Source organism: Populus nigra, chromosome 13 (genome assembly GCF_951802175.1).
Source record: "Populus nigra chromosome 13, ddPopNigr1.1, whole genome shotgun sequence".
Lineage (NCBI taxonomy): Eukaryota > Viridiplantae > Streptophyta > Magnoliopsida > Malpighiales > Salicaceae > Populus > Populus nigra.
Window position 1 is genome coordinate 13835238 of NC_084864.1, and position 15149 is coordinate 13850386.

A 15149-nucleotide genomic window follows, 5' to 3' on the forward strand; every position below is an offset into this window, starting at 1 on the left:
TAGGCTGGGAGATGGATGCATGGCATTTGCATTTCACCAAACATTTAGGCAACTCAAGTACTTCCATGACTGCTTTATGTTACAGTGGTCATATCAATTCCATTGTCGTAGTGGGTGTTAAGCACAATTTTTCCTCCTTTCTACACTAATAATGTATAATGGCATGACAAAAACAAAAAAGTTTACACCTGATGTTACCATATCTGGCCAAAATGTCAGGATGTTAATCACAAGTGAAGACAAAAACGAAGTTCTAAAAAGAAGATGTTGCCTGGTGCTTAATTCTGGGATTTTACTTTCACAGTTTGCACCATGAGTATTGTACAAGCTATGGTCCTGCATGGATCACATTTCACTGCCTTTTCCAACAAATTACAGCCGACTTCCTAGTTCTTCTTTCTGAGGGCAACTTCTTCTTACTCTATACCTGGCTTCATTCTATTGATTACATGATGGAGTGTAGTGTAAGATATGCTATCACATTTCATCATTCTTCTAGTCCTCGTTTTCTCAAGGCTATCATATTCTTCCAAGTCCAACATTCTTTCCTATCCTCTACCCAGCCTCGTCCTTCTTTCCATTGGTTTGCTCTCTTCTTTATAAAGAAAACCCTTTTTATTCTTGAACCAAGGAAGATAATGGCAGAAGCTGTTATCTCCAATATTGTTGGTACAATCACCAATGGGTTGGCACCCCTGATTCAGCAACGAATTGAACTAGCATGTGGAGTTGAAGAACAGCTTGAAAAGCTTCAAAACACATTATCTACAATTAACTCTGTGCTTCATGCTGCAGAGGAGGAACATGACAAAAACGAGGAGGTTCGGGTTTGGTTGGGAAAGCTTAAAGAAGCAGTCTACGATGCGGATGACGTGATTGATGAATACCAGACTGACAATGTGCAAAGGCAGGTCCTGGTTTATAGGAGCTTGATAAAGAAGGTACGCAACTTTTTTTCACTTTCAAACCCTATCTTGTTTCGTTTTCAATTGGGTCAAAAGTTAAAGCAAATTAGAGAGTTCATAGATGAAATTGCGAAAGATAGGTCTAACTTCCACTTTACGGTACAAAGTGCGAGAGTTGACAAAGTTGTTCCAATAAAAAGGGAACAAACTGGCTCATATGTTTCATCAGAGGTTATAGGAAGGGAAGATGATAAGGAGGCGCTAATCAAATTGTTGCTGTCTTCTAATGAGAAAGAAAATGTTACCATAATTCCTATCGTTGGAATGGGTGGTTTAGGAAAGACTACACTTGCTCAATTGGTCTTCAATGACGATAGAGTTGCATCTCATTTTGGATATCGTAAAATATGGATGTTTGTCTCTGGTGACTTTGATGTGCGACAGATTTTACAAAGAATTGCTGAAAAATTGGATCACGGAAACCATGGCCACTTGGATTTTGATTTGTTGCAAAACATAGTTAAGCAACAAATGAGCACTGGCAAGTATTTACTAGTCCTAGATGATGTTTGGAATGAGGATAAAGTAAAATGGCTTCGCTTAAAAGATTTGTTAATGAATGGTGCCAGGGGGAGTAAAGTTTTAGTAACCACACGTGGTAAGAAGATTGCATCAATGATGGCCACTGACACACGCTATGTATATAATTTGAGTGGTCTTCCATATGATAAGTGTATGGATTTATTTCTGTCATGGGCATTTGATAGAATTCAAGATCGACCTCAAAACCTAGTAGAAATTGGAAAGGATATAGTTAGTAAATGTGGAGGGCTTCCTCTTGCTGTAAGAACGTTGGGTTGCTTCTTAAACCGGAAGGGTGAAGATGAAGATGAATGGTTGTCTGTAAAGAATAGTGAGATATGGGAATTAGTTCAGAAGGAAAATGATGTTCTTCCTGTTTTAAGATTGACTTATGATCAAATGCCACAGTACTTGAAGCCATGCTTTGCTTTTTGCTCTTTGTTTCCCAAAGATAATTCAATCGATAAGGAAACACTAATCCACATGTGGATGGCTCAAGGTTTCCTTCAATCATCTGATGGAATTCCACTTGAGAAGATTGGCCACAGGTATTTATTGTTAAAGAATCTCTAGTTTAAGAAAATTATATGATTGATTATCTTAGTCAGTGGGATTTGTTTTAATTGTTTGAAAGAATGAATAAACGATTTTTTCAATTATATCAACTAATATACCACACACACACACACACACACACACACACACACATATATATTAATCTCCCATAAAAAATATGCATTTAGTGGGGTTAATTAATATAAACACTCATCAAGTGAATGAGAAAATGTTGCTATTTGAACATTAACAAATAATTATCCTGCTCATGTTTAAACCATGCAATCATATTCAATCTTTTTATATGTTCATCTTTCAGTGTTTTGGTGTTTCGTTTTTATTTTTTTGACAGGTATGTTAATGAACTCTTGTCAATGTCTCTCCTGGAAGATGAACTTAAATATCCTGATGATGAAGCAAGACACTGCAAAATGCATGATCTTATTCATGATCTTGCACGGCTGGTTGCTGGGACAGAGTGCTCAATCATCACTGCTCATCCTAAAATCCCTGGCAAAAAACTTAGACATGCTTCTGTTTTTGGATCTGGTTTGCCTGAAAACTCTTCATTGAAAGTCAAGGATTCAATTTCAGAATTTTTATGCAATGCAAAAAAGTTGCGAACTCTTTACTATCATCTACTAGTGGAGCAAAACAAGACAGTAATTAATCTCCTTGCAAATCTCAAGTACCTGCGCATCCTTATTCTAACTGAATCAGAATTTGATGGTTTGCCAAGTTCCATCGGTAGCTTGCTGCATTTAAGATATCTTGATATCTCTAAGAACTATCACATAAGAAGACTTCCACATTCTATATGCAAATTGCAAAATTTGCAGAAGTTGAAACTATATGCTTGCGTGCAGCTTGAGGAGTTGCCAAAAGATACTTGGAAGATTGGTACCCTACGACATTTGGAAATAACTTCGAAGCAAAAGTTCTTGCCAAAGAAAGGGATAGAGTGCTTGACTTCGCTTCGTTCATTGTCCATCCACAAATGTTATCGTCTTTCAACCCTGGTTCGAGGAATGCAACACTTGATTGCTCTTCAAAAATTATGTTTGACTGATTGCCCCAATCTCACTTCTTTAGGGTTCAGTTTGAATTACCTCATTTCCCTTGAAAGTCTGGAGATTCGTAACTGCAGTGGTCTTGACCTGAGTGGACGACAGGAGAAGAAAGAGGAAGATTGCTTGGAAGGGCGCCGGAGCTTTCCATCATTGCTCAATATTGTAGGTCGTAATTACAAAAAAGAGCAAATTGAGGATGCGGGCAAAAAAGAAGAGGGCCACCAAGGTCTTCAAAAGCTTCGGTCTCTGACATTTGTTCAGCTTCCGAAGTTACTAGAACTGCCATGCGAGCTTGAAAATGCTGCTAGCAGCCTGCAATATCTTTCTATTTCCAATTGCGACAAACTTTCTTCTCTGCCAGATTGGTTGCCCCAGTGCATAGCACTGAAGAGGTTAGAGATTAAGCAGTGCAAAATGTTCCCATCTCCACCAGGAAGCCAGCGTGGTAGTTGCACAATCATCTCACCTTCTCAAGGTCCATTTTTTCCATGCATTATATTTGCATCCTTCCATATTGGTTCATCATTAATATTTATTTATTCGTTCTTGAAATTTTAGCTTCTCTCTTTTATTGCTTTTCAATGCCTTCATTATCATGTTATATTTTTGTAATCAATTGAAAGTTTAGCAGATGAATTGAAGGAGCTAATACCAAAGCCAAGAAACAAAGAGGAAACCTTTAAAGAAGCAAATACTACCGAGTTGTATGAGCTTACCGAAGAACGTTCGAACCTGGATGAGTTCTAGAAGAACAATTCAAAGCTGCTGCAAATATGACCAAGTTTCACCAAAACATCTCTGCATTAAGATCTCCCTCGTGAACATTGTGTATAGTTTAACTTTATTGTTTTTAAGGCATGTAAATTTAGTTGTGATGGCATTTTTCTTTATTTTTTTTATCACTCTATTCATGAATCTGGGCAAGAAACTTATCTCTTATTTGGTTGATTATCTATCACATATACTCTTTCCTTATCCTCATTTTAACTTGTTACGTTACATGCTACTTACTATGTCCTTTGGGCAATAAAATTTATTTCGCTACTTCTGATATACACTTTATGTCCTCTGGTTACTAGCTACATGAAGAACATATTTTGTTTTTATATTATCCCATGTTGTCATCAATGCCATGCATCTGGGCAAGAAACGTATCCCTTAATTTGATTAATTATCTATTCTTCATCCTCATTTTATCTTGTTATATGACATCCTACTCATCTTGTCCTTCGGGCAAGAAAACTTATTTTTGCTACTTCTGATACGCACCTTTTCCTCTGGTTCCTAGCTCTCTTTAAGAACTTCAAGCTTAAGAAGACATGGTGAGACTGGACAACAGCCTGATGTGAAGCTTTCCAAGGGAAAATATGAAGACAAGCATGGATTCAGATTTTTTATCGCCGTCAAAAGTTGGAAGAAGAAGAAGAAGAGCATAAATAGATAGAGATGAGAGATGTGCTATTACTTCAACGTGACTGAGCAATAGGCAGAGAGGAGACGGGGAAGCAAAAGGATTTCCCCTGCATCTATCTCGCTCAGGTCTCCTCGAATGATCAATTATTATGAAGCAAAGAGGAAGTAGAGATCGTGTAAAATATGAAACGTAAGAATCCAACTAATCCCCAGTAATCTCAATAAACCTAACATAATAACAACTTACTAGTTACTATCATCTCCAAAACCTTGAATAAAAAGGGAAAACATTGAGAAGAAGCAAAAACCCACAATCTTAAACTAAAAACACAAAAACCCTTCAAAGATCAAACTCAAAAAATCAATTTAACTTAAAAGATTTGTAACTTAGAATCAGAAAGACAGCAATGAGAACTAAACTAAACTAGACTTTATTGTTTCATCCTCTCAACAGCTTTTCTAAGAGGTGACTTGCTGCGACCTTAAACTGACCTCTCTGCTATCTAAGAGAAACGATGCCGAGCTAACCATAGAGCCACCATTACTACTTGTCCATAATCAAAGAGGCTGCCTACAAAGATAAAGAAAGAAAACATTAAATTAGAAACAGTTTGTAAGAACAACAAAATGGGTGGAGGAAGAAGAAGATGGAGAAGAAGGGGAGGTGAGAGATGTACATAATTAAAACTATGCAACAATTAGTTAATCTTATAACCATTAAGATCAGTCCAAAGAATTTAAGAGTAAATGATTTGAGTAAATATTTTTGTGCACCTTTTTCAATATTCTGTGCACATTTAATGTTTAGTTTCCTCCGATATTTTATCATATTTCAAATCTAAAAATGATAGATTTATATAAACTGAGGGTTTGTTATTAATGTTTTGTAATATTAGTATAAAAACTCCTTATAAAAGCTGTATATATAATAATAATAAAAATTGCCATGCATGTCCCGCGCGTGTTACAATAACATGTGAATGAATTGGACATCATGCGAAAACTATGTCTTCTTATCATAGTTTTTAGACCCGGGTTGGTAACTGGCCCGATTCAAAATTTGAGTTTTGACCGGGTCATCCGAGTAATTTTTTTTAAATAAAAACAATGTTGTTTTAATAAAAGAACACAAAAGTCAATAAGTTACAATTGAGTTTTTGACCGGATTTTGCCGGGTCAGCCTGCCGGGTCACACTCGGTTTTTCCTTCACCTGTTTTTTCTTCAACCCGGCCCGGTTCCAGTTTTGAATCGACCGAATCTTGAACCGAATCAGATTTTAAAACTATGCTTCTAATAACTTAAATAAGTCATCATGGCCAGAATTGAATTATTTTAATTTTTACTTAATTATATAAAAAAATTTGGATACCGGGAGATGGAAATTATAGCTTCATGGATCACAAGCTTTGAACTTTACCCGCAAGATCATTTTTTATGAATCCTTTCGTTGGGGTTACAAAGGAGGTGTTTGGTTGGAGGGTATAATTGTTAAAAAAATATATATTTATCTTGTTTTAGTATAATTTTATTTTCATTATATATAATTATTTTATATTTAAATTAAAACATGCTAAATTAAAAGAATTCTAGCCTCTTTCTCATCTCATTCATATTCGTATTTATTTTATATTAACTGAATTATTTTAACAACAATTACCGTTTCGCCAAACAAATCACATAGTTTTTATATCTTCGAATCATTCTTTTTTGTTGTTAACAAAATTAATTTTTTTAAAAAATAAAAATACTATTTTAATAAAAAATATTTTAAAAAATAACTACTCTTTAAACACCGACTAAGCCTATAATATTTTCTTTCTTTTCAATCTATAATACCCAACGCTTCAAAGTCATTTCAAGATTCAAGAAGGTCAATAATTAACGAAAATTAAAGTCAAAACCTAGAGCCGACATCGCTTACATGCAAACTAGAGCTTGATGGAGGAGGAAAGAAACTTTCCCTATTTTCTTCTTTGACAACTACAGATTACAACTTTCAAAGCCCTTAAATTAATTGCAAATAATCAAAATTTCCAGAAGTAAAAAAAGCTGTCATTATCTGCAATCCTGATGAAGTACAATGACAGTTGGCCGACTATGAAAAAAAAGACAACTGACATTTTTTTTTCCTTCCCAAAACATAATTTTTTATTAATACCTCTCCAGTTAGAAACCATCTTGCGTCTTCCTCGTAAAACTTTCTGATGTTCCCCCTAACATAATCCTAACAAGAAAGTTATCAGAATTGAAAATTCAAGAAAGGGACAACAAAATAAACACAAAATCGCCTAATTATTGCTTCCTGCCACTCCTTTTCTTGCTTGTTCAATTCCTGTTAATTATGGCCCTCGCTGTATTTCTCCACAATTTGTCTATTTACAAGTTGGATTTGGCCTGGTAGCTTAAAGGACAAGATCCCATGTCTTCTTCACCAAGTTGTTGCCGACCTGCGAGGCGGTCAACTAATACATCCAAGGCTTCCTTCATCCACCCACGCTGACAGCATTCTCTTGCTTCTTCCACACTCATCTGTACATAGCACAAAGGTAACTTAACATCAGCAATTGCACCGACAGTTCCAATAATACAGATAAAAATGTTAGAAAGGTAGCATGCGCATACCCATTTTCTCTGGCGATTGTTTTTCTCTGGCCAGAAATCTAATACCTCCTTAACATGTAAAGGGAACAAGTATCCATCATAATCAGTGCCATGAGTTCTGCTCTGGAAGGTCCAGTGACCTAATTGGTGCTGCAAAAAAAGGTCAAACATCAATAAACTGCGTGATTAAATTGGGGAAAAATGAACTTAAATTGAACTGCAACCACACCATTAAAGAAGATAAGACAACTACCTCAACATTGCCTTTCACCCCGGCTTCCTCGTATGTCTCTCGAGAAGCGGCTTGTTTTATGGTTTCATCCAATTCCCAGCCTCCCTGGTAATCAATGAAGCATATTGGTTAGGTTATGTGACAGAGCAATGGTCTGTACTCTACGCTCTACATTGAGTTAATCAAGTGCTAATTTCATTTTGAAATTAGTTACCTTAGGAAACAACATCCCCTTTCCTTTCTGTGAACTGATGACAAGAACTTCTAACTCATCTTCAACCTCCGAAGTATTTGAGCTCCCGTTCTTGTATCTGTATGGTATGCATCTGCAATATGTGAAACAAGAATACAGAAAATTTAGCAACCAAGAAACTTAAAAGTAATAAAATCGGGCACAAACTGGACTACTTGGAATCAAATCATCAATTGAATTATTGCTTCCATGTTTTCAGTTCCAACAAAGATGGCCAATCAATCACAGAGCAGGACAGAAACTGTATTTTCCCTGCTCCACAAGAAGATTTAGGAAAAGATATGGACAATTATCCATGCACGTGGGCCAATCCTGTCCACCCATCATGGATAAGCCCACCATGATGGACTAGCAAGTGGCCTCAAGCGCCCGTAAGCAACCACTCATCACATTCATTAAATATTTTGTACTAGACCAACCTCGCAAACCAGAATCAAGTTCTGCTTTTCTAACATGTCAAGAAATCATTTATGACGAATCCTGTTTTATTAAAAGACAAAGCAAAACTTAACAAATCCTCAATCAACTAATGATTATTTAGTCCATCAAATCTGCAGGCTTAATAAGAAAAACAATCATGCCCCACTAGGCAAATCAAGAAAACGCAGCTAGGTAACTAATGAAAAAAAAAAAAAATTCAGTAGAGAGAAGGATAAGGGAAAACCAACCCACCCTACAACTTGACGACGACCTTTATCATAACGCTGCAAATGCCTCCCTGTACGAGACACCAAAGAAGCTACAACATTTTCTTGAGATACCAAAGCAGTAGCCATTTCTTTTCTTTCTTAGCAAAAACAATTTTCTCAAGAGAACTTTTATGGGGTTTCTTGAAACAAGAAACTGGTTCTTTCTATTACAAGAAACTAACTAACAAGCTAGCTAGATAGCTAGAGAAGGCAGGAAATATTAGGTAGATGGTGCAAAATCTGTGATGATATGGGAACTGACAGATCCTCTAAGGTATCTGTTTCTATTAGTAGTTATGACGAGTAGAGACGGGCTATCTTCTCGTATAAATAATGGCAGGAAAGAGTGAGGAGGAGAGGGAGAGGGAGGGGAAAGGCTTTGATGGCAGGGCCCCCGTTTATTGGACTTTGGCCATTTTGCCTGCTTCCAGACGACGTGTTGGTGACGCGTCAATGATTTTTTCTTTTTCTTCGTGAGTGGAATCACCGATTATTTTTTTAAATATCTTTTATTTAAAAATATATTAAAATTATTTTATTTTATTTTCAAAAAATTATTTTTAATATTAATATATTTAAAAATATTAATTTATAATTTTTTTTATTTTTTTCAAAAACATTTTAAAACATAAAAATAAACAGTCATTTTATCTTTATTTTTTTTTTGTTTTTTTCTCAGAAAAAAATTTAATTATTATTGTAGACTCCAACCATTGCAATCCACGCCGCTAAATGGAGGGAAATTTGTGTTTTTTTTTCCTTTCTAAATAAGAAAAATTCATTAAAATTTAGAAATCTACATGTTTGTATGCTTCTTTCAAACACGTGCCCCCACGACAACTTTAATACAAGTTTTGAAGTTTTAAAATCTTAAATATTTTTTTTATAAAAATAAAACTATAAATTGTAATACTATTAATCCTTTTCCATTATAATACTAATTATAATAAATAAAGTGACGGTGACTATAATTTGTTGCGAGTGAACAACCGTTTATAATACAAAATTTGGATTAATAAATTCTTATCCCCTTGTAACGAGTTTGTAAACCTTATACAATCATTCGGCTCGGTTCAAGATTCGTACTATGAGTTTTGACTAAATAATCAAATTATCTAGAACTGATTTTAATTTTTTTATATGTAAATCAAAATGTTTGTATTAAAAAATATAGTCAATAAATTACAATCAGGTTTTTCCAAATTAACCTGAGTTTTTATTTTTTATTAAACCCGGTTTGATTTCGGTCTCGGATCGACCTGTCAAGCCTAACTAGAACTTTCTAGGTCAATCCGGGTTTTTACCCTCTATTATGTTTTTAAACCTGACATGAATCCAATTTTAAGTTGGTTTGCTAAGCTGACCGAGTTTTAAAACTATACTTATAACCGTTGATAGTGACAAAAAGTACGAAAAGAAAAGAGTATTATAAAATTATTTCCTAAAAAAAATCATATATTAAAAATGGTATAGCCAATTATTGTGTGTGTGTATATAATTTTTGTCGTTATAATTAATTTGCTGCTAACAACGAGTTGATTCGGACGTTAAGATACCTAAGGATTATATATGTACTTGATTCAAATTGTGTCACCATCATAGCTCAATGAAAACGGCATGCCTTGTGAGAACATGTGACTTACTCATGATTTTATTAAAATTAGTTTTGAATTTAATAATTTATGTTAGATGGGGGAAATAAAATAATATAATAAATTAATTCATTTTTATTTTATAATCACGTTTGTTGAATTTGAATCTAATGATTATAGCAGAATATAACATAAAAAAACTTGAGAATATCTCAATTCAAATGCATTGCCTCCCATTAGTACATCAAAATACAATATATAAATAATTAATAGCTAGTTAGTGTGAGGTTCTCTACAATTTTTTAATTTCCATAGATAATAATTCACTGATATTTAAAACCTTTTTTTGATGAAGACAGAGAGAGATGACTTCGTGTTGTTAAATAATGGAACATTTACTTCCATGGAATCTTTCAATGTTCTTGATTTTATACGAGATGGAATGATGGGCCCTTCCCATTAATTTTTTTTTTGTGGAAAAAATCAAAATAATGAGATTTCGGGTACAATATCCGCTCTTTGTTAATTCATGCTCTCAATTAACAACTTTAGGTTTAGTTTGATAATATTGTTGACTTTTACTACTATGGTAACTGTTGCTTGGTTGTGGTTCTGGATGCAATTGTTGTTTTTAATTAACATGTAGTTGGTAAAAGTCATGATAAAAAAACATTCCACAATAAAAATAAAAATTAGTTGTGATTATTGGTTATAATAAAAAAAACTCATCAAATTAATTAATTTTAGGGTTGATATATAATATGTAATCAACTATTCATTTACTAAACAATTCTTGGTATCTTGTTATTTTATTTTGTTTACAATTTCTCTTAGGGTTCAAATCCTAAAACAGAAACAAAAATTACTTGGAGCCTGGTTGAATATCCAACAAATCAAGCAGATGTTAGTATGCATAATACACCTATTTCTGGAGATTCTTTACTTAGCGAAGGGTGAAATATCAGACTCAACTAGCTGTAATTAACCTCTCATTCTTCGTTAAGAAGCATACTTGAATTGCACGTACCTTGGGTCATTTTTTCCTTTCTGTCAACGAAAAAACCCCTTCAAGTGGGGTGCAAAAAGAAAAATGCTATACTTATCACGTTTATCTTGTCTTCCCGTATATATACTGTTACTCTTAATACTTGTTTGGAAAAAAAAGAAGAAGAAGTTTGAATTGGAATATTATCAACACGGTGCATTAAGAAAAACTCTTATTTGGCCTGAAGGATTTTCCATGTGAGTTGTGTTAGATTCGTATATTCATGCATGTAATTCTGTGGAAGTTCTTTGTAATTGATCATTGCCTTGCTAGAATCTACACTGCTTTGAATTATCAGCACAATGATTTTCAGGCTTCTCATATGACCTTCACAGCTGATCCATGTGTTGTCAGATAGATTTCTTGTTGATCTAATATCCCTCATATAGGAGGTGTAGTTGTTAAATTAGGTTGGATTTGATTAGTTAATTTAAAAAAAATCAGGATTTAAAACTAGATTTTTAAATGAATTTTAAGTTGAATTACAAAAATATTAAAATCCAATTAAATAGTTGACTCAATTAAATCCAATCTAGATTTAATCAGGTAAATATTAAAGAATTTTTTTTTTTAAAAAAATATTATGATATAGATTGTCTTGATAATTAGCAACTAAAAAAACTTCTTGGGATAAGTTTTCGAGCTGATTATAATGACTGCAAAACTGAATGAAGAAGTAACAAGTTGGAAATGGCCCATTTGTTGATGATATCAAGGTTGTCAATTCCGTTTCGGTAGATGTTTCGTTTTTTCAATTGGAACGGAATGTTTCAGTTTCGGAGTGTTTCGGCGTGCCGTTTCGGGGTTGTACTGTTCACACATATATATATATATATATATATATATATATATATATATATTCAACAAACATAATTTAAATTCAAGATAAATTAATTATAAATTATGCAATACAAACACAATGCCAAACAAATATAATTTCAAAATTTAAAATATTTCTAAATAGTCAAGATTAAATAGATCTTTAACTTAAAGTAATTCAACTTAAACAAAATATCAAAATATTATGAAAGTAAAATGTTTTAACACAAATATTTTAAATATAAAGTTAGGTCAATGTCATTAAGGCTAATGAAATCTAAACCATCCCTTGTTTTGCTCAAATTCCTACAAAGTATAAACATGAAAAAAACAACATAAATATAAACCATATATATTAGTGATAAATCTAATTTTAAAAAATTAATATCATTGTTAATGAAAATAGTAATAATAATTTTCAATGTTATTATTAATATCATTGTTATAGAAAATAGTAATAAAAAAGAGCTTTTTATAATTTGGTGGTTTAATTAATTAAATTGAATAAGGTTCAATTTGATTCAATGGCTTTTCAAGAGCGGAACGGAACATGTGGAATGGAACCGGAACGTTTCGGGCGGAATTTAGCCGAAAAATCCGGAACGGACCGAGATTTAAAATGAGATGAAATTTGTTCCGTTTTGTTCCGTTTTTTGAATTGGTATGGAATGTTTCGGCCATTCCGGACGGAACGGAACGGAATTGACAACCTTGGATGATATAGTTTATTTTAGGGTTTATTTTAACTTACCCTTTGAAGTTTATGGATCATTCTCTGTTGCTTGAAGTGGTGGAAAGGGTTTCATGACTTCTTTTTTTGTCTCAATTAAGCCCTAAAGGATCATTATGGATCATTCTCTTTTTTCTCATAAAAATTAAAGGGATGTTTTGGATCATTGAACAATGTTTTGGAGGAAAAATGAGAGAATCTATAAACTTCAAGGAAGTAATCTAAAAATTAGCCCTTCACCATCGTAATAAGATCTATATTGATCATTTTCAATGGTTATTTTTTACTTTTTTAGCTGGTGGTAGACAGTTAAAGGATCTGAATACAATAAAAAATATTTTTAAAATATTGTTTACTTGTTGCATGGAAACCATTATTCTCCGCATTATTTTTTTAAAAAATTTTGGTCCCTCCTCTGCGTATAACAGTTGAGGAAAGTGCAAGGAACGGATGTCTCGTTCACATCCCAATCTTTGAAATTAGACTTCGCTACGATGAGCTTGTAAGACTCCTTCGGCTATGTATGACTGCTCAAATAAAGGTTGCAACCATTTGACCTCGCTAGCCATCATGGGTCATCAATTTGAGCTCCTACAAGTGTTGATCGCCTAATAAGTTCAAAGCTTTCATTATCAAATTGGAAATGAGGTGAACATGAGATTTACAAAGTAACATGCACATTTGGATAAAATCAATCCAACTTTTAGAAAGGTTTGATTCACTCCATATATAGAGCGGCTACTGCATTTAAATACATTGCTTTTTACTAAAACCTGATCTACCAATCACTGAGACAAAAAGTATCTGAATAAATTGAAGGCACACCTCTTGAATTTGTGCCCTCCAAATATTTTATTTTCTATTTAAATTGACTTAGATATTAGAGTGTCCCAATCCTTCCAAAATATATATATATATATATATATATAGTAAAAGAGTGGTGTTATCATGCCAATTTATCTAAAAAGATTGTAAGTGATTGTCATGCTTTTTTTTCTCGAGCTGAGTATCAATTCAAATGGTTTAGTTTTTACCAAAGACTTCAAGTGAATCAATTTTTTTAAAAAGAAATTTAATCATAATTAAATCAAATAAAAAAACTAAACTGATATATTTGATTTGCTTTAGTTTTACATGTGGTAAAATCAAATAAATCTAATTTTAATTAATAGTTCTTTAGTTAGTCTATTGATTTTTTATATAATCAGTTCAATTTAGTTTGATTTATTTTTCTCGATTTCAAAAATATAAACAAAATTAAATTTTTTTTTTAATTTTCTAACCAAGATTATCCAATAAATTTTGAAAAACATTAGGTTTGGTTAATTTCATATCTATTTTTTACTAATATTCTGAATAATTAAATTAATTTGTTAACCCTTATTTTTCACTTTTTTAGTATGCACGCATGCATATATTTTTTTGGACAAGAAAATACACATGAATGTTAGAAGAAATCCCCCCTTCCTTGTACGTTTATTTCTCCAAAATCGATTATGAATAAAACCCACTTAAATAATTCATAAATATGCTAATATTATCCACTGATTTTAATTAAAATGAGTAATTTCATTTTTCTTACTTAAAAAAAATAATAAGATGAGTAATCAAATACGAATCAACTCCTAAATTCCTGCCCACAACTCAAAATCATCCAACTTAACTTTCAATAACCCAACCCGTAAAAGTACTCCCAACTCCCATTAATTTATTATAATTCTTTTGATACATAATTAAATGCAAAATTGAAAAAAATGAAGAAGGGCTGAATTTAATCCATGAAGTCCCAACCACATATCTATTTATTTCAATCTATTCAAGTACATAATGATTTAACTTAATTTTTCTTTTTTACTTTAGGGTTTCAAACCAAAATTTATGCATATTAAGACGACTAATTAATGGATTACTTTTATGATTTAGTGAATTAGATATATAATCAATTCACTTTAAGATTTTTTTAAAAAATAAAAACTAGTACGAGGCAATTGCTTCCTCGTAACCTTAATTACTTCATAGATAAAATATGAATCTAAATCATGCACCTAATTAATGATCACACGACATGTGCTTTACTAACTCCCAAAAATCTTTTTTTCTCTTCATATTTTGAGGTTGTACCAAACGTTTTATCTTCTTATTATTCCTTTTTTTTGGTGCATACCAAACATTTTCTTAGTCGACTCCTAAAATCGATTTTCCTTTATCACACAGCGACACGGCATGTTCTCACCTAATTCAAGACTACGATCGTTAGGAGCATCAAAAAAAAAAAAACCATTCTGGTCGACAACGAAGTATATGAACACATGCATGTTCGTGAGAACCGAACCTTCCGAAATCTAAAAAAATGATTCCAATTATTATTTTGTCTTTTCAATAGATAAGATGGTCTAACAAAGTTAATGCCTTCGGTGGAAAATTAAGCAAAACCCTAAATATATATTGCATGTCCAGCCGTAGACTATAGTTTTTATATAATTCTTAGTCCAAAGTCTCCGGCTCCTTCTTGGCTTTGCATAGCCTATATATATATATATATATATATATATATATATATATATATATATATATATATATATATATATATTCAACTCTGATCGGTATATACTAAAGATAATACATTATATGTGGCAGTAGAGGAGGGAGTCTCACATCATTA

At 32.7% G+C, this 15149-nt stretch overlaps 2 protein-coding genes and 1 long non-coding RNA gene across 3 annotated transcripts; 1 reads left to right on the top strand and 2 right to left on the bottom strand.

Moving 5' to 3' along the window:
* Positions 1-202: 202 nt before the first annotated feature.
* On the top strand, positions 203-4111 carry LOC133671023 (putative disease resistance protein RGA3). The gene is made up of 3 exons (XM_062091640.1): positions 203-2035; positions 2395-3587; positions 3744-4111. Exons 1-3 carry the CDS (start codon positions 450-452, stop codon positions 3857-3859), a joined length of 2895 nt encoding a protein of 964 aa, XP_061947624.1. The 5' UTR covers positions 203-449; the 3' UTR covers positions 3860-4111.
* A 596-nt stretch (positions 4112-4707) lies between these two features.
* LOC133671024 (uncharacterized) lies at positions 4708-5591 on the bottom strand. The gene is made up of 2 exons (XR_009834198.1): positions 5300-5591; positions 4708-5096 (listed from the first exon to the last, which is right to left on the bottom strand). It is a non-coding gene; the product is annotated as an uncharacterized LOC133671024 (long non-coding RNA).
* A 965-nt stretch (positions 5592-6556) lies between these two features.
* Positions 6557-8661, bottom strand: LOC133670342 (nudix hydrolase 18, mitochondrial-like). Its single transcript, XM_062090822.1, has 5 exons — positions 8285-8661; positions 7574-7685; positions 7381-7464; positions 7149-7277; positions 6557-7055 (listed from the first exon to the last, which is right to left on the bottom strand). Exons 1-5 carry the CDS (start codon positions 8386-8388, stop codon positions 6903-6905), a joined length of 582 nt encoding a protein of 193 aa, XP_061946806.1. The 5' UTR covers positions 8389-8661; the 3' UTR covers positions 6557-6902.
* Between the last annotated feature and the right edge of the window lie 6488 nt (positions 8662-15149).

Coding starts and splice junctions, on each gene's coding strand:
- LOC133671023 (XM_062091640.1), top strand. CDS start 450: ATGATGGAGTGTAGTGTAAGATATGCTATCACATTTCATCATTCTTCT. Junction 2,036..2,394: donor CTTGAGAAGATTGGCCACAG/GTATTTATTGTT, acceptor TTTTTTTGACAG/GTATGTTAATGAACTCTTGT. Junction 3,588..3,743: donor AATCATCTCACCTTCTCAAG/GTCCATTTTTTC, acceptor AAAGTTTAGCAG/ATGAATTGAAGGAGCTAATA.
- LOC133670342 (XM_062090822.1), bottom strand. CDS start 8,388: ATGGCTACTGCTTTGGTATCTCAAGAAAATGTTGTAGCTTCTTTGGTG. Junction 7,686..8,284: donor GGTCGTCGTCAAGTTGTAGG/GTGGGTTGGTTT, acceptor CACATATTGCAG/ATGCATACCATACAGATACA. Junction 7,278..7,380: donor GGGTGAAAGGCAATGTTGAG/GTAGTTGTCTTA, acceptor CTTTTTTTGCAG/CACCAATTAGGTCACTGGAC.